Raw genomic sequence first — 17,549 nt, forward strand, 5'->3', positions numbered from 1 at the left:
TTCATTAGGTATCTAGTGGAATACAAGTATTATTATTCTGTTCTATTGTAATATTCAGTTTATAACCTGAAAGCAGTTTCTAAATGAACCAGGAATCTTTTGATTTTGCCACCTGGTAGCCTTTTCGCAAACAAAAAAAAATGAGCACAATGGGGCCTTTTAATACTACAATCATCTGGTATGAAATGTTTCCTGTATTTTCTTTTTACTATTTTAATTAGCTTCTGGGACATTATTATGAAGAATGTAGAATGGAAATATGCATAACAACTGGAGTTTTAAGAGTTTTGTTTTATTGTGTGCATTGTTAAAGCACCGTTTAGCTGATCCAATCATGGCAAGGTTACACGAAGTTATGTGAATATCCTCCAAACTACCAGCATAGTTCACCAAAATGTTAAACCTGAAAACTTAAATAAAAGAACCCTTCATGATTAAAATTGATACAATATTTGACACCTAAAAGACATCAATATAGTGTTTTCATTAGTTGAGATGCTCTGAACATTGACATCTGCTTTAAGTATGTCAAATAGGTCCAATGAAAAAATTTCTGGAAAAATATTTTCCAAAAACAAAACAACTTGAAACGTACTGTACAAAATTAAGAAAACTCAGTGGATGATGATTCCTTGGAGTTCTTCCACATATTTAGAAAGTATAGCCAGCCAAATGAAGAATCTTATAGTACAAATATTATTTAAGCACTGAGGCACACCAGGGTTTTTTGTTTTAGCATGTCCCATATATATACACAAGCAGACTGAGAACACATTGCTGAAGCACACACAGCAATCCATTGTATTTCTTCTTTGTTACACTTGATCACGGAGGCGTGCAAGTCTCTGGGAGAGATCATCCTGCAGAAATAAGCATCACATTGTAAAGAAGGGATAGAGAAAAGAAAAAAAATGGTATGGCAGCATCTTTTAGTTCAGTATGACATCAACATAGCAAACAAATTAGCACAGAACCAACCGGAGCTGGGGAAGATGTGGTCTCACGCACTGTACAACAGTGACACCCAGTGGTCAGAATGAGAGCCTACAATTGCGAGGTTCTGGAGAACCGGATTTTTTTTTTTTTGGAGGGGGGAGGATTATTGCTACAGTGTCTGGGAATCAGAAAGACACATAAAAGAGTCCAACGCGCCCCCCCCCCCCTCCCCTGGGATTTGAGAATGAAGGCTCATGGTACCACATTCTTTTCTAACACATTCTTTTCTAGCTGAAAGTTCAAAGTAGTAAGTAAAAACTGCAGTGCCAAGAAAAAGGAATCCCAATATTTACCTGTTCTGTCGAAGCAACACTTGCACCAATAGACCCTGTCTGACCTTGTGGCAGTTCCATATTCAGATCAAGACTAAAAAGACAAGTGTATTTTATTATTATAGCACTTAAACAGTAAAGTGAAGATACTTATCTGTAGCAGGTATTCTCCGAGGACAGCGAGCCATTCATTCTTATACGCAGAGTATAAAAAAAAGCTAGTATTGCTTTAAGAGCCACTGAGAACCTTTGATGACACTGAAAGGAAAACAGCCATGGCCAAATCAAACAGCTCGATGGTGCCAGAAAAGAAGAAAAGGAGCGAAGAATCCGAAAAAATACAAGAAAGGAGTATTTTTTTGATAATCAGATGAGGACTGATATTGAAAATAAATTATTTGCAGAGACTTGTTTAACCACATTTCAAGTGCCAATGGCCATGATCTGAAGTGGGTTTTTACTGCCTGTGTTAAAAATACAAGATGGGGAAAAGCACAAATTATGACCATATAAGTCACTATATAGCCAAAAACGATCAGTGTACAAGGAAACCAGGTTACTAATGCTCCGGAGACACGGCCTAAGAATAGTAACATGCACAAACAGCAGGAATGTCTAAGCAGATCACTTCTCCAATTTAAAGTGGAACAAACATATAAGCTAGCCGAACAGGAGCATAACATCTGTTTAAAGCTATGTACGGGGCACCTTACTGAAAATGTCTTTTTTCCAGCCTTTCACTTTTATATAATAATCATGCTGAGTCAAACCAAGTTCTATTGAGCACAGCATCCTGCCTTCCTAAGTGGCCAGTCCAGCATATCCCAAAAAGTACATCAAATTTCTCATTTCCAGGGATGGACAGATTTTTAGCAGACTTCCACTTTCCTTTTGTCTTACGGACAGAGATGCCACAGTTCCATTGCCAGTGGAAATACCCAGGATAAAGGTATCTTATTTCCTGCCCGTCATTTTTTCCAGCAGTCCCACATCAATGCACAATGGTACTTTGTGCATTTCATTTATACTCACCCTGCTTCATCTGCCATTTCTTGTAACAAATTATCCACTTGATTCTAGAACAGAAAAGTTATGAACTTATAATTCAACACCTTTCTTTCTATACACTATTCTTTTCTTTATACATCAATCGCAAAAACATTCAAAAAAAGAGCCTTTATAGACTATCAGAGCTTTTATTAGCACAACTTAAGAATTCATCTCAACATAAGGTACATGAGCTTCAGGACCACACAGAATCCATCTTCACATATGACCAACTTTAAAAATAAACCCACAGCATTTAACATCAGTTTCAAAGGTCCACCACCAGAGGGTACCATGCCATTTAAGTGGTATGAAATAGAGCAGTGCAAAGGGCACAGATTTTTGATTTCTATTCAGTCCATGTGGCCTTTTCCCCAGAATTTCACATTTTTCTTTTGGCTCATTTTGCACACTTGTTTTCATATTAAAAAAATTAAATGTGTGCAAATCAAACTCAAGCCACATCACACTGAATTTTGTGTGCTCTAAGATTTTTAAATCATATTCATGAATATTCCTATTTGAATGTTTTCCTGTAAAAATGCATTTATAGTCTACAACCATCACATTTCTAATGGGATAGAAATCTTACCATTAACCACATTCCCTAATGCTACCAGTATGTAAGGATTTTTTGGTTTATTTATTTGTAAGCAGGGTCAGTGTTTTAATATGACTGGGCCCAGGGCAGGAATTTGGGAGGGGGCCCAAAAGCCCACCAGTAGGGTGTATCTTCTTCAGTTTCATCTAGGCTTTGAGGCACCCAGTATCAGGTGGACTGACAACTCATGTATTTATACCATTCATTTTACTGTAAGTCTAATAAAAAGGCATTAACAACTTACTTAGTTTCCAGGTTCCTGCTGGAACGACCAACCTAAACATACGCTTTTAATATCACAGTGTTACTCTTATTTCAGCTCATCAGGCACCACATTGTTGTGTAAGAAGAGATTATGGTCTATTGTTTTTTTATATCCTTGGGAATACAATCAAGATACTCTCCTCACCTTTACTACTACAGTATCATCCTAATCATGTAAGCAAGTGATTCTTAAAATCTTCAGGAGGTACAAAAACTTCCAACACAGCAGAAATTTAAGTGCTCTGACAACAGCTACGAAATCTAATTTTTTGTCCATATAACAACGTACTACCTGGGGTGAATTACTGAAAAGAATCCTAGGTTGTAAGCTACTCACGGTCCTTTTCCTATCACTACAAAGGCATTCAGTGTACATAAGTACATAAGTACATAAGTAGTGCCATACTGGGAAAGACCAAAGGTCCATCTAGCCCAGCATCCTGTCACCGACAGTGGCCAATCCAGGTCAAGGGCACCTGGCACGCTCCCCAAACGTAAAAACATTCCAGACAAGTTATACCTAAAAATGAGGAATTTTTCCAGTCCATTTAATAGCGGTCTATGGACTTGTCCTTTAGGAATCTATCTAACCCCTTTTTAAACTCCGTCAAGCTAACCGCCCGTACCACGTTCTCCGGCAATGAATTCCAGAGTCTAATTACACGTTGGGTGAAGAAAAATTTTCTCCGATTCGTTTTAAATTTACCACACTGTAGCTTCAACTCATGCCCTCTAGTCCTAGTATTTTTGGATAGCGTGAACAGTCGCTTCACATCCACCCGATCCATTCCACTCATTATTTTATACACTTCTATCATATCTCCCCTCAGCCGTCTCTTCTCCAAGCTGAAAAGCCCTAGCCTTCTCAGCCTCTCTTCATAGGAAAGTTGTCCCATCCCCACTATCATTTTCGTCGCCCTTCGCTGTACCTTTTCCAATTCTACTATATCTTTTTTGAGATACGGAGACCAGTACTGAACACAATACTCCAGGTGCGGTCGCACCATGGAGCGATACAACGGCATTATAACATCCGCACACCTGGACTCCATACCCTTCTTAATAACACCCAACATTCTATTCGCTTTCCTAGCCGCAGCAGCACACTGAGCAGAAGGTTTCAGCGTATCATCGACGACGACACCCAGATCCAATAAAATGTATATTACTGGGGTAAAATCTCTAGTGACTGCCAGGCATAAATTTGTCTTTATGGACCAAAAAATGACAAGATTGTGCTGGAACAGAAAGGAGGGAGGGATCTAACATAGCATCATGCCATCCTAGTTTGCCTGAAGGTTTTCTTTCATTGCTTCCAAGGAAAGCCAGGGAACCTCCTCCAGAAACCCCCAGAAGAATAAATCTGTAGGGTTTCTGACCAGAACACCTGGAATTGTGTCAGAAGTACACTGCAAGAGGCTCAAGCAAAAACTCATATACAACTTGGAGTATCTTTCCTGTTAAAAAATTAGCATTCATTTCCTTCGTCAGACGTTCTTATTGCATACTAACTTCTTATTGTTTAACGAAAGACAATATATTAAATAACGTAAACCAAAACCCATAAAGGAACAGGGCTCTGTGTTTTGAATAAAAGGGCCCCATATATTTCATTCTGTCATTCTTACTTGTGGTGTTGTTAATGTAGTCGTGTTGCTCATCGTGTCTTCCATCTGCTGTGTCTGAACATCTAGTGTTTCAAACTGTTGTTCAAATTTATCCATCAAAGCAGATATCTGTAAAGAGAGAAATATGGCTAAGATATACCAGTGCAAAACTTCAATGTTTTGCTCTTATAGATCATAACTTTTCGAGTTCACATTCACCTTTTCCAGATTCATGCTCTTCAATGTAGCATCCATGGATTTTACTACTCCTGCCATAGATTTGGTCACCTAAAAGCATCAAGAACATAAATTACATATTAACTCTGCTAATGAAATAATGTTCTCTCTCTTATATTACTTAACAGGCTGTAACAGCAAAAAGGTAAGTAAATCAGGAAAACCCTGAACGGGTTACAAGGAGACTGGATATTAAACATTAGTCAGAGAGGAGCAAAGATTGAAGTGAATGACATCTGGGATGGAAGGCTGAAAACAGTGGAATTGATGAGTGCCAGCTCTCAGCAATGAAGGCTCTTATCTCTGGAGGTGCTCACTCAAGGGCAAGTATACTCTTTTCCAAACTAGTCCTGGTAACATTGGATTATCAACTATATTCTCTTCTCCACATTAAAGCTAATTTTCACTTTGTGTTCATAATGTACTCTTTCATAAAATACCATATACTGGAAGGAAATACATTACAATTTATGAAAAATAAATCAAACAACACAAATGGTGCATAAGTTAAATTCTGTAGTTATTTGGTACATGTGGACCCTGCAAGTTCATTCTCAAAAAGAGTAAATACCCAAGAAGCCGCCCCTAGAGGCCATAGGGAAAGCTCTTGTGAGCCTAACCATAGGGATACTGAGGGCTGTATGCACAGAATAATGGTCAAGCAACGCAGAGAGAGATTGAGCACAGGTGTTAACTCGTACAAAAACATGGCAGCACATTGCATTAGGATGTATAGTAATGAGGCCATTAAGGGTCCTGTTTACTAATATGCGCTACTGTTTTTAGTGCATGCTAACCATGTAGACACCCACAGGAATATTATGGACATCTACACGGTTAGTATGCTCTAGTGCAGATTAGTAAACAGGGCCTTAAGTGTTTCACAGTAATGTAAAGAAGGAAAACAAAGGCTTTAGACACACAGATGCGAAAAAGTTTTCACCAAGTCAAGAGCAGCACAGAAGATTGGACGAGAGCATAAAATGCCTGTATTGGGGATTTAAAACCCAGTTTTGCCATTTTTTCAGTGGCTGGAAGAAACACTTGCAACTTTAGACAGAAAGAAATGATTCATGTCTGAGAGTCTGAACACAACAAAAATGCCAGTACATATTTGTGTCCACTCTCCTGTGCATAAATATCAACCTCAGAAAAATTCTATGTGCAAGAAATTTTGGGGAAGCTAATAATATTTCTGCACAGACAAGCAGCTTATGTGTGCTGGCACTTTTATTTTCTGAAGACAAGTGCACAAGAAGCAGCATTTACCACAAAACCTTTGTGTCCCCCCCCCCCCCCCCCCCCCCCATTCCGGTTTGCATGCAAGTTCTACACAGCTATAATTTGCATGTCATATGCAGTAGAAGTCACACACTCAGCCATCTGCATGCTTGTATACCCATGGGTACAAAGAATGCATCGGAAAGTATATGCAGACTTAAAAATGGGATGTTTGCAGGTTTGTTGTCTTTCCTGACTTAACCTACCTCTCTGCTTTATACAGGCAAAAGTATGTGCACTATTTTACACACTGGGGAGGTGGGGAGACCAAATTTTAAAAAGGTCTTTTATATGCAAAGATCTACTGTACTAAAATTTACCCAATTGCCTTTTCCAGACATCCAGAAAACATACATTCCCAGATATACCCACCAAAGTGTTGAACAAGAACAAACGTTATAGATCTGTATATAAAGGTGTCTTTATACCAAATTGTTCCAATGGGATCTCAAGAAAGTACTCTGGTTCAGGAGCATCAGAAATAAATCCTTTGCTAATTACGAGTGTTGTCCACTAGCATGGCAGAACAGTTTACCTTGCCCATCGTAACAGCAGTCTGAACTCGTGCTGCAACAGCATCCACTCTGGCACTCATTCGTAAAAAATTGAGTGACTGGTTTTTCTGTCGGATAGCATTTTCTGCATGTATTCTTGCTACTTCCGTATTACCTTTCTGAATCGCCTGTAAGAGTAGAAAAACGATATTTTGTATAGTGGTACGCTGATTGGCAATGGGAGACAGACGTGAAGAGATGACACTACATTACACCATATTCTTATGCTGAGAAAAACTTTCGTAATCTTGTTCTTAGACACTGGGGTCCCCTGTCAGTTGAAGGCAAAGTCTCTTCTGAAACAGAGTCCCTTAGGATTAATTCTGAGCCAGCAGGAGCTATTCCTTCAGTCAGTCGCCTTCCCTGACAGCTCCTCAAGTGAATCACTTCCATGATCCACTAAGAGGGGAACCTGCCCCGATTCAAACAAGAACTGGTCCAATTAAACAGCAGCATCTTATTTTGCATTTTGGTCATGTTGTGCCCTTTGGACTATAAGAGTGCAAAATGTACTCTAATAAAGCCTAAGCAAAATGTTGATGTGTCAATCTTATACAAACCTGAGACATAGCATCTCCCCACAAGTTAAATAGGAGTACTTCATATGAGGCAGATGTCTTTGCCAATGTGAAAATGTGTAACACACAGTAAACGTTATCCACCTTTTTCCATGCATCATTTTATGTTTACAAAGCTCTGCACAAAACTGATAATAATTCACCAAAGACCTGAAGTAGCAAGAAAACTGGCTCATTAGCAATGTAAGCACAGCAACATTACACATATAAACTTAAACACAGTAGTGCACTATACTTCCATGAAGTATTGCATTTTTATGATGAAATGCTGTCATTTTCAAGTAATATATGACTGAGCTAGTATCATGGGACAAAATATGTACAATACTAACTCATTACCATGAACTCACTTGCTGCCCCCCCCCCCCCCCCCCCCGATGTGTTGAATTGTGGGCACAGTGGTAAAAACAGGGGGGTAAAAGAAACAAAGGCACATGAGGGCCATTTTAAGCATCCACCCTGAACTGCAGAGAACCAAGGAAGGAAAGATGACAAAATTACCTACTGTCAACTTTGTACAGCTGACAGGTAAGGGACATCTTCAGCTAGAGCAGAGTACATGGAAACAACTGGGCCTTCTCTGCTAATATTTTTCATGTCCATCCATGCCACAAAACCTAACAATATGGTTGGCTAGAGAAATAAGTAACCACTGCCTTCCCCAGCACAGTTACGAGAATACAAAACAATGTAACAAATGGTATTTTATTAAGGAAAGTACACAAAAGCACATTTTCATTTTACTAACCTTCTTAATTTTGGCTTTCTCTGTCTTCTCTTCTTTGTCACATTTTTTTGAGTTTCTGTTAAGTTCCTTTGCTGCAAACTTCAAGTTAAACAGGTGTTCTACAACATGTGTTAAGGAAATTGAGACTTCTGTAATACTTAAAATAATATATATATGGTAAGATGGACTCACTGGACGAACGAGACCCTTCTTTTGTGCAAGTCAAACCTCACTCACAGAAGAAAATCGTATTTTGCTCACATCTTTCCAACTAGAAAAGTTTGTTAAATTCTGGTATTTCCCTGTCTCTGAGGCAATGGAGGGTTAACTGACTTGCCCAAGGCCACAAGGAAAGTCAGTGGAATTTGAGCCCTAGTATCTCTGTCTCCCAGCCTCCTGGCTCTAACCACTAGGCCAGTGGTTCCCAAACCTGGTCCTGAAGGCCTGCTTGCAAATCTCTCATGAATATTCACTGTAGATATCCTAAAAACCTGACTAGCTGGGGTACACTAGGGTACTCGGCCAGCAACAAATATATAGACTTTTTACGAAGGCAAAACCCATAAAATATCATCAGAGCAGTTTATACAAATTACATAAATACATGCAATCATTTATAAAAATGTTGAAAAGCACCAGGCCCAAAACAGTACATTGAATTTCATCTTGCATTTCCATACCCAGTCTCCCAAGGTTTCACAATCTGCATGCAATTTAAGAACTAAATACTTTTGTTTTGTGTCAACTACAAACTTGATTACCTCACTTGTTGATCCCATTTCCAGATCATTTATAAATGTGTAAAAAAAAAAGCAGCACTCACTATAGGTTGTTGTGGAAATCCACTGTTTTCCTTTTTCCGCTGAGAGAAAAGGCCATTTAATGCTATGTTTTTTTTTTTAAACCAGTTTCCAAATCATAACATAATCACTGGAATGCTTTTGTGTTTCATTTATATATTCTGAAATTTGTCAACATTTGCTTATTTCCGATCAGAAGCTAATCAAAAAATGCAGTTAGTCCAATAAAAGATATCATCTTATCTTCTTTTCTATGTTTTGATTTATTTCTATTTATTACCTTTAAAAGTAGACTAACATGACTACCACATCACTTTATGCAGAGAATGTGGTAACAGCAGTTAGCGTAACAGGTGTAAAAAAAGATTTGGAAGTAAAGTCCACAAACCATTAAGGTAAACCTGGGGAAAGTAACAGGGCATAAGTAATTTAGAATCTTGCTGCTTTTTTAGGATTCTGCTAGGTACTTGTCACCTGGCCACTGCTGGAATGGGATACTGGACTAAATGAACCCTTTGATCGTTCATATGGCCTCATTTGTCATACAATACGAAATCTGCTAGAGCAAAGAGAATTTCCACCTGATCAATTTGCACAGCAGTGGCACGCGCTTGAACTTGCCATATTTCAACAAAGTTGCACGGCAAACTTGTTGGCGGCCGTTCAAGGCTAAAGAAAGCTCCCCACTGATTGTTCTATTTTTAACCTCACTTCTCTGAGGCAAGAACAGGAATGCAATCTGAAGCGTCACAGTTTCGATAACAAGCATGTCCCTTCGTTTAGTAACTTCTCGTAAAGAAAGACTGCACTAGTCAGTATAATGACAACACACACACACACACACACACAATACTGCTACTAACCAAGCCCATTCACTCAACACAGATTTACCTAAAACAGCTGTCGATATGTGGAACAAGAAATACGATCCTACAAAATAAGCATTTTTTTTTCGTTATCTAGTGTGACAAGTCGCCTGAGCTATACAAATGGACGAAATAGAACCGACTCCCTGTTATTCGGTAAGAAAGAGCTGGCGAGAACCGGTTTCGCAGCACGCACATTTACCGTACTGCTTCCTCCCCCTCCCCCCCCTTTACTTTGATACCATTCGAGGGCCCGGGGGGAGGGAGAGAAACTGCGCAGTCTCCTACATATCTTGAGCGCTCCCCGAGAAGAAAAGCGGAAAGAGGCAACACAAGCCACCGTGCCTCTCATCATCCTCAAACTAAGGATACTCTCCATGCTCGACATGGTTCCTCTTTGTCTTGAACCTCAGCGGTTGACGACGGGCAGTGACGGACACTAAGCACGACACCGGTCCGGGACGTGTTCAGATTCTGACTGTTTTGGAGTCCCACTTCCTGCTTCGGCTGCGCCCGCTGACGTCACCATCACGCGCTACACAGCGAAGAACCCAAGCCAGCCGGGAGCTGGGCGTGCGCGTCACAAATGGAGGAGTGCTGGAGAATGTTGTGCTCAATCTCAGGTCGCTGGCTGATTTATGTTGAACCGGAGCGCGAGTTCAACATAAATCAGCCAAATTGTAGTGGACCCGACATAAATATAGTATTTAATTTCAGCGGTCCTACCACGGTGTAGGATTAGTAATTGTAAAAAATGCAACGATATATGTACAGTACATATAATTTCTCCACTACGCCGTGGCGGGAAGTCGGCCGTCAGGAGTCGTCATCTGCTCCCTGGGATTGGATAATTTTGCAGGAGAGAGGCGAGGCCTTTTGACTGGAGGAGTGGTCGAGAGCGTATCAGCCAAGGATTTTAGCTTGACCTCCTCCTTGGTATCAGTGTACTCAAGCAGGTTAGATTGAGAACAGGAGACGGTAGGCTGGCTATGTAGCCCATTGTATGGGTTGAAGCTAGTGGGCGGAGTCAAAAGTACACCCAAAACAGTAGCAAACGCTTTTGAAAGCAATGGTAGAGATGTGTGTTAGCCCACTCTTAAAGGCTATCAATAGAAATCAAACAAAATAAAACATGGAAAAGAAAATAAGATGATACTTTTTATTGGACATAACTTAATACATTTCTTGATTAGCTTTCGAAGGTTGCCCTTCTTCGTCAGATCGGAAAGCAATGGTAAAAGATTATTAAAAATAATGGACTGCCTATGGTGGTCCATCTGTAAAAAGTCAAAAGCTGTTCCAGTTGAATAGGCAGGGCTTTAAAAGGGGGAGGACAAATTTTAAAAAAAACTTATTTCACAGCAAGGATGCAGCAGCTCATAGGTTTTTGGGTTTTTTTTTGTTTTGTTTTGAGTGTACGCGCAGAACGATGGCTGCGTGGGGAATGGGAGAGTGACCTAAGTGGCTTCAACTTTGTGGCGTTTATGCGTCCCTGTTCTCAATCAAACTTTGTTGATGCCCAATATAGTTAACTTCTTCCGCCTCCGTGGGCGGAGCCTGTAGCTAAGAAGCATGAGGACTAGGGAAGCGCGCAAGTTAAAACGAGGGGGCGGGAATAAAATCACACATATAATAATTATTTAAACAAAGAGTAAAAATGATAACGTTAATGTAAAATAACAGAGAGGGTGAGATAGAGGGGCGCCCAACGACAGAAATCCGGCAAAGGGTCGTGTCTTGTGACTGTGGCGTTGATGAGGTGAGTGCGAGTGGGGGAGAGAGACTCTCGGAAGATGGGGGTGGAAGTAGGGGTTGGTTTTTGGTTTTCTCAGATTGATTCCCATAATGAAGAGCTTATCATAGCTTCATTTAACATAACTTTAGCCTCTTCTGTACAAGGTGGCTAACAACAGAAATAAAATATAATCTACTAAAATATTCCAGAATAGCATATGGTAATATATTAAAACGCCTGAAAATTATTTTCACCCCCCCCCCCCCGACTATGAAATATTACTAAAACCTATTAAAGGTGGTAGTGTCAACCAATTTTCCTATAACTGAGTATGGTTAGATATATACAAAAACCTACTGACTAATGCTATTGAATGATATTTTGTATGGCTCATCTTGTTGAAAATAATGACGAGGTTTTTGTTTTTTTGCATAGTTAAATCTGCACATTTGGATTTATGAAACATGGCTATACCATTTGTGGAAGATTGGGATCTAGTACAGACTCTGGGTGAGGGAGCCTATGGAGAGTGAGTATTCAGCATACCAATTTATGTTTGATGTTGAGATCATGTAGTTGTTTTGGTTTTACAAAAACAGTGTAGTCTTATATGTTGATTGTTTATATGCTGAATGTTATTCCCGGAATTTTGAGTGGCAGATTGTAAAAGGAAAGATTTGTCCACATGTTTTTTTTTTTTTTTAATATGTATAGTGATGTAAATAATAGCAGTATGATTGCAGGCTTGCCCCTGTGTAGCTAAACAGGATCCAGTCCCTGGATACTGCCTACTTTCTAGAGGATGGATTCACATAATGTGTACATTGTTGCTGTTTAGATGCTTCTATGGTTCCACACTTCGGTCCTTTATTGAAACCCCCACTTTTTTATGTGATGTATTGTTTGTTCTATATTTTTATATTGTGTGACTTTTTCTTATGTAAAAATTTCAATTGTTTAGTTGATAGGACTTGACATAATAATAGAATTGTTCCCAATCATTTTTACATACTTAAGTTTTGAGATATAAATGTTAAATTTCACATGGGAGGATTCGTGGGCAATATCTACTGGAAGCAAGTTCCAGAAAGTAGGGCCTACCCAACAGAAGGCAGAATCTTATGAGGAATGAACAATTGCTTAGTGACGGTTAGGTTAGTACAAGACATTGAGGTCTATGTGGAACTACCAATAAAAGCGAATAAAGGTACAAAAGACTACCAGAGAAAAGTCCTTTATGTAGAAGAAATAAAATTTTGTACTGAATTCTATATTCAGGAGGGTAATGGGAATATGTAACCAGAGTTCACATAAGAAGAGTTGTTACATGATCAAATGCCATATGTAAAATTGCCAATACTCTGGTTAATGTTTTCTGTGTATAGCTCCCATAGTTTCATGGGCCACATAAAATTCAATGGCTGTCCACATTCGGTCCATTTGCTGCAGATTGCCTACCCCTGCTCTAAAGAGAGGCAAATGTTGGGAAAGAGAGAGATGCTGAAAAAAAATATTCACAGTTGCTCTTGTATAAAAGTTCAGGGTTTCAAAGATAAGACCTACTCAGTCTCACATATGCACCCATGGTAGCTGTGTTGTTGCATTCTGTGCCAAGGGCTATACATTTATAACAAACTTGCCTTCTAGATTAAATATCTTTTTTCCATACAAGACCCCATTTTGTGTGTTATTTTGCTACACTCTGTGCCTCAGGGAGGTGGACCCAGGATCTCTCGGCTACCAGTACAGTATTATACCAGCCGTACAAGATTCTCAGTATCCAGGGCAGCCTTTTTGCATTCTTTCTACTCTTTCATCTTGGGTAGAAGAGCACACAGGATCCCCATGTTTCCTAAAAACAAGATTCAGAAATCTAAATTAGGAATTCCCAGACTTGTCCTAGGGACCCCCACAGCCAATCAGGTTTTTTGGTTATCCACAATTAGTATGCAAGCAATTTAAAAATTTTTCATGTGCCGGGCCTTCAAGCTGTGGGATGCCCATGACATGTTTGAGAATGCTCGATCTAAATAGCAAGAATAAAGACACAGGTTCTATGATTATAGAAACAGCTCAGAGTAAACGCACATTACCCTAGACCAGTGGTTCCCAAACCTGGTCTTGGAGGCAGTCCAGCCAGTCAGGTTTTCAGGATATCCACAATGAATATTAATGAGTGAGGCAGTGCATGCAGATCTTTCTTGTGAATATTCATTGTAGATATCCTGAAACCCAATTGGCTGGGGTGCCTCCAGGACCAGATTTGGGAACCACTGCCTTAGACGGAGTTCTAATTCTGTCAACTAATTTAAACCCACAGCACTATGCAATAGTACATGGCAGATGTCCAACACGTGGCAAAGTGTTCCTCAGATGGTCAGTCAGATACAAAGCAGGACAGTATCTCGGATGGAATGTCAACACAGCAGCCTGTGATATGAGCCCTCTTTTTATACAGTAATCACGAGCTGCAATTGGGCTAATGACGTGCATTCTGGCCTTGTGGCTGATGCACACATAACTTTGTTTATCCCAGATGTTGTTGCTTCAAGGACCACAAGATTGCCTGTCTGGCACCATGTTGAAGGGGTCACCCTGACAATGAGTTGAGATTTAATAAACAATTTGCAGTTTTGCCAGCCACAGCGTCTCTTTGGCTGCAAGGGAGATTCCAAGTCCTTGGCTGGTCTGGCCATGTCGTCAGTGCTGATGACGTTGTTATTCTGGTACATTGACACTCTTGACAGCATTCTTTGTCTGTTTGCAAGGCTGAGCCTCATTAAACAGGCTTTAGCTGTGAAAGATGAAACAAGTCTGAGTCTTGCATTTAAAGACAAGTTGTTAATGTTGGATAGTTCCATGTATTATAATCTCGAATATCTTTGTTACATAGGAACATATAGTGCTTGTTTTGCTCCTACACTTAGTATTAAATATGGACTTTGCAGCCTGTCAGAGACCCGGCTGTCATCACAAATTACATGGATGCCTGTTGCCACTAGGACTGTAATGAGTATTCAATTAGATTCTGCCCCGAATACATTACTTGTATTCAGCTGAATAGCGATTTAAATTCGAATATGAATAATCCAGACTCTACTGTGCTAAATCCTACTGAAATAAATACTTGTCTGATTTCATGTTGCTTTTTAAAAATTATTTGTTAAAGCTCAATGCCCATTATTCCTAGTCTGTATTTGACCGAATATTAAAAAATGCTATTCAGGACAGCTCTAGTTGCCACTAAAATTTCTAGACCATTCTGTTCAGTGGAATAAGCAACAACTTGTTTAGATTGCTATATCTGTGGGGAAGAAAACTACATTATAAAATATATATTTTTTTATTTAAAACAATATTTTTAGATTGTTTATCCAATTATGTTTTGGTACATTATTTCAAATGACTTAATAAAAATTGCCTCCGGACAGTTTCTTAATGCATTGTTGAGACTTGACATTTGAAAATTAAAAACTCAAACATTTTCGTATCTGCTGGACAGATGTAAGCATTTGACTGGATCCTAAGGCTGCCCACTATTAAGCTTGGAAGTTTTCTTTGTCTATTTTTTTCCAAATTTACGTGATTTCACTGTTACCATTTTACTCTTGATTGTTCCAAAGTATTGCAAGGCATGCTTCTGAGACCGTGTTTGTCTTTCTCACCGTGTTGTCACTAAGTCTAAAATAGTCTGTTTATTCTATGACATTTGACCATTAGGTAGAGGGCCCTGAAGAAAAACTTGAGTCCCAGATCTAGAAGTGAGTTTGAATATCACGTTTATACATAGAAAATGTTGTCATTTTCTTTTCTTTTTTCCCCCTGACAAGAGTTCAGCTGGCTGTAAACCGGCACACAGAAGAAGCTGTTGCAGTAAAAATTGTAGACATGGCACGTGCTGCAGATTGTACTGACAACATTAAAAAGGAGATCTGCATCAATAAAATGCTGAACCATGCCAACATCGTTAAGTTCTACGGACATCGACGGGAAGGCAGTATTCAGTACCTGTTTCTGGAGTACTGCAGCGGGGGAGAACTTTTCGATCGAATAGGTATGGCACAAGGACATGTTCTCTTAATTCAGTTCCCCTTGTAAGGGGAAGCTGGTTTTTCAAGTGGAAGACTGTAACTGACAAACTTGACTGAGCTCCTTAATGACTTTCAAAACATGGTGTGTCAGGGATGTATCAGACATCGGATGTCTAGACTTCAATAAGACCTTTGACATTGGGAGTGGTTTAAAGCATCAGGCAGTGAATGAGGGAAGTCTCAATGGAGAAGGGTAGATATTGGGCTTACTGGTTTTAAACATATTTATAAATGATCTAGAGATGCGAATAACTAGTGAGGTAATTAAATTTGCCGATGATTAAATCGCAAGAGGAGTGTGAAAAATTGCAAGAAGACCTTACGGGTCAGGAAGACTAGACATCCAAATAACAGATGACATTTAATGTGAATAGTTGTAAATGATGCATGTAGAAAAGAGGAACCTAAACCATGCAACGTTCCACACTAGGAGTCACCACCCAGGAGAAAGACCTAGGTGTCATCATTGATGATAAGTTGATACCTTCTACTTAGTGTGCAGCAGCCGCTAAGAAAGTAAATTGAATGTTAGGAAAGGAAATGCATTGCTCCATGGTACAACCTCATCTGGAATACTGTGTGCAATTCTGGTCACCATATCTCAGAAAAAGATATAGCAGAATTAGAAAAAGTGCAGAGAAGGATGACAAAAATGATAAAGGGGATGTGTTGTCTTCCCTATAAGGTGTAAGGCTAAAGAAGCTAGGACTTTCTGGAGAAGACCGCTGAGGGGAGATATGGTAGAGATTGTCATGCAATGCCTAGCCACTTTCCTGGGGTTATCCCGCGGCCACTTAGAGGGTCTATCCCCAGCACAGCTGAGGTCCGCCTGCACCTGCCACTTGTGCTGTATACTAGCACCCTCCTCCCACCGTCTAGGTCACATCCACCTTTGGGCGAGTCTCCAGCTCTCAACTTATCCCCAGTGATTTCTAGGTTACTAGAGGCCACACTCCCAGTGGTCCCACAGTTCCCAAAAAGCACTTACAGAACCAACACACCATCAGTCCAAACATGCAGAGTCAACAAACTGAAAATTATTTATTGTCTTAAAAATATTGAACAGTGAAACATAAAAAGTGCAGTCAGCAAACAATAACAGGTAACTAAAATATTGATAAATTATTATTACACTAATCATTTGTTTACTTTCTAAAAAGTACCTGGGGAGGTCAGGACATATAGCTGCTCACCGGTTATCAAATATAACATTTTACAGGGCTTCAGCAAAGAACACTCTCTCCCTCTCCCGGGCTGAAACTGGGGAAGAAGCCAGTAAAATCCCAATGAAAATGAGCTCCTGGGCCAATCAGAGCCTAGAACAAGTTTTAAAAATAGCTGGTTACATCACTGTAGGCATTTCCTTTATCTGTGTTAACTAAAGAAGGAAAGGTCAGTTCTTTGTATCAGCTTAAAATATAACATGCACCAACTGCTGGCCAAACTGGAGAAATACACTTCAAGAATAATTAAGGCAATTTTACAGGCTTAAAACACACTGTTCTGTCACACCTTCCTCCTCAAGAAAGAAACCCTGGACTCCAGCCTCAACGGACCGCTGATGGGTCTCTGTAGTCCAGTGTCAGAGTTGTTCTGGCTCTTCCTTTCTGGAGAGGCCATCAACGTTACCATGTTTACTGCCTTTCTGGTGCTGTATGGTGAAGTACATTTGTAGGGACAGGCTCCACCGGAGTAGTTTTCCCATTCTCCCCTGAGACTCTAAGCCAGACCAACAGATTGTGATCTGTGATGACAGTAAAGTCTCGCTCATACAGGATATGGTTGTAACTTCTTGAGGGCCCACACTACAACCAAACACTCTTACTCTTGTTCAAATGGGTAAGTCCTGATTTAGTGGAAAACACATCAGCATATTTTTGCAATACTGCTTCT

At 39.8% G+C, this 17,549-nt stretch overlaps 2 protein-coding genes across 3 annotated transcripts in view; one reads left to right on the forward strand and one right to left on the reverse strand.

Moving 5' to 3' along the window:
• Positions 1-271: 271 nt before the first annotated feature.
• CHMP1B (charged multivesicular body protein 1B) lies at positions 272-10,461 on the reverse strand. Of its 2 annotated transcripts, none has more exons than XM_030209500.1 (8): positions 10,203-10,461; positions 8,186-8,283; positions 6,841-6,987; positions 5,007-5,075; positions 4,809-4,916; positions 2,301-2,344; positions 1,290-1,362; positions 272-860 (listed from the first exon to the last, which is right to left on the reverse strand). In XM_030209500.1, the coding sequence occupies exons 1-8, from the start codon at positions 10,216-10,218 to the stop codon at positions 816-818; spliced, it is 600 nt and encodes a 199-aa protein (XP_030065360.1). In that variant the 5' UTR covers positions 10,219-10,461; the 3' UTR covers positions 272-815. The 2 variants fall into 2 exon arrangements, with proteins under 2 accessions (XP_030065360.1, XP_030065359.1); XM_030209499.1 differs by lacking the exon at positions 10,203-10,461 and adding an exon at positions 8,988-9,067 and having other exon boundaries at positions 8,186-8,321.
• An 804-nt stretch (positions 10,462-11,265) lies between these two features.
• The window catches only part of CHEK1 (checkpoint kinase 1), a 37,650-nt gene continuing 31,366 nt past the window's right edge, over positions 11,266-17,549 (forward strand). Inside the window, exons 1-3 of the mRNA XM_030210304.1 lie at positions 11,266-11,589; positions 12,001-12,094; positions 15,396-15,619. Of these exons, the coding sequence (XP_030066164.1) occupies positions 12,030-12,094; positions 15,396-15,619 (289 nt within the window). The 5' untranslated portion in view covers positions 11,266-11,589; positions 12,001-12,029. The remainder of the gene's footprint in view (positions 11,590-12,000; positions 12,095-15,395; positions 15,620-17,549) is intronic.

The sequence above is a fragment of the Microcaecilia unicolor genome, chromosome 7 (genome assembly GCF_901765095.1).
Source record: "Microcaecilia unicolor chromosome 7, aMicUni1.1, whole genome shotgun sequence".
In the NCBI taxonomy this organism is placed as follows: Eukaryota; Metazoa; Chordata; class Amphibia; order Gymnophiona; family Siphonopidae; genus Microcaecilia; species Microcaecilia unicolor.

Excerpts from the sequence above, each read along its gene's own strand:
- CHMP1B (XM_030209499.1), bottom strand. The coding sequence starts at position 9,043 with ATGGCCTTTTCTCTCAGCGGAAAAAGGAAAACAGTGGATTTCCACAAC. Across the intron at positions 6,988-8,185 it reads AGAAAGCCAAAATTAAGAAG|GCGATTCAGAAAGGTAATAC; the intron begins GTTAGTAAAATG and ends CTACTCTTACAG. Across the intron at positions 2,345-4,808 it reads CTACATTAACAACACCACAA|AATCAAGTGGATAATTTGTT; the intron begins GTAAGAATGACA and ends TTTCTGTTCTAG.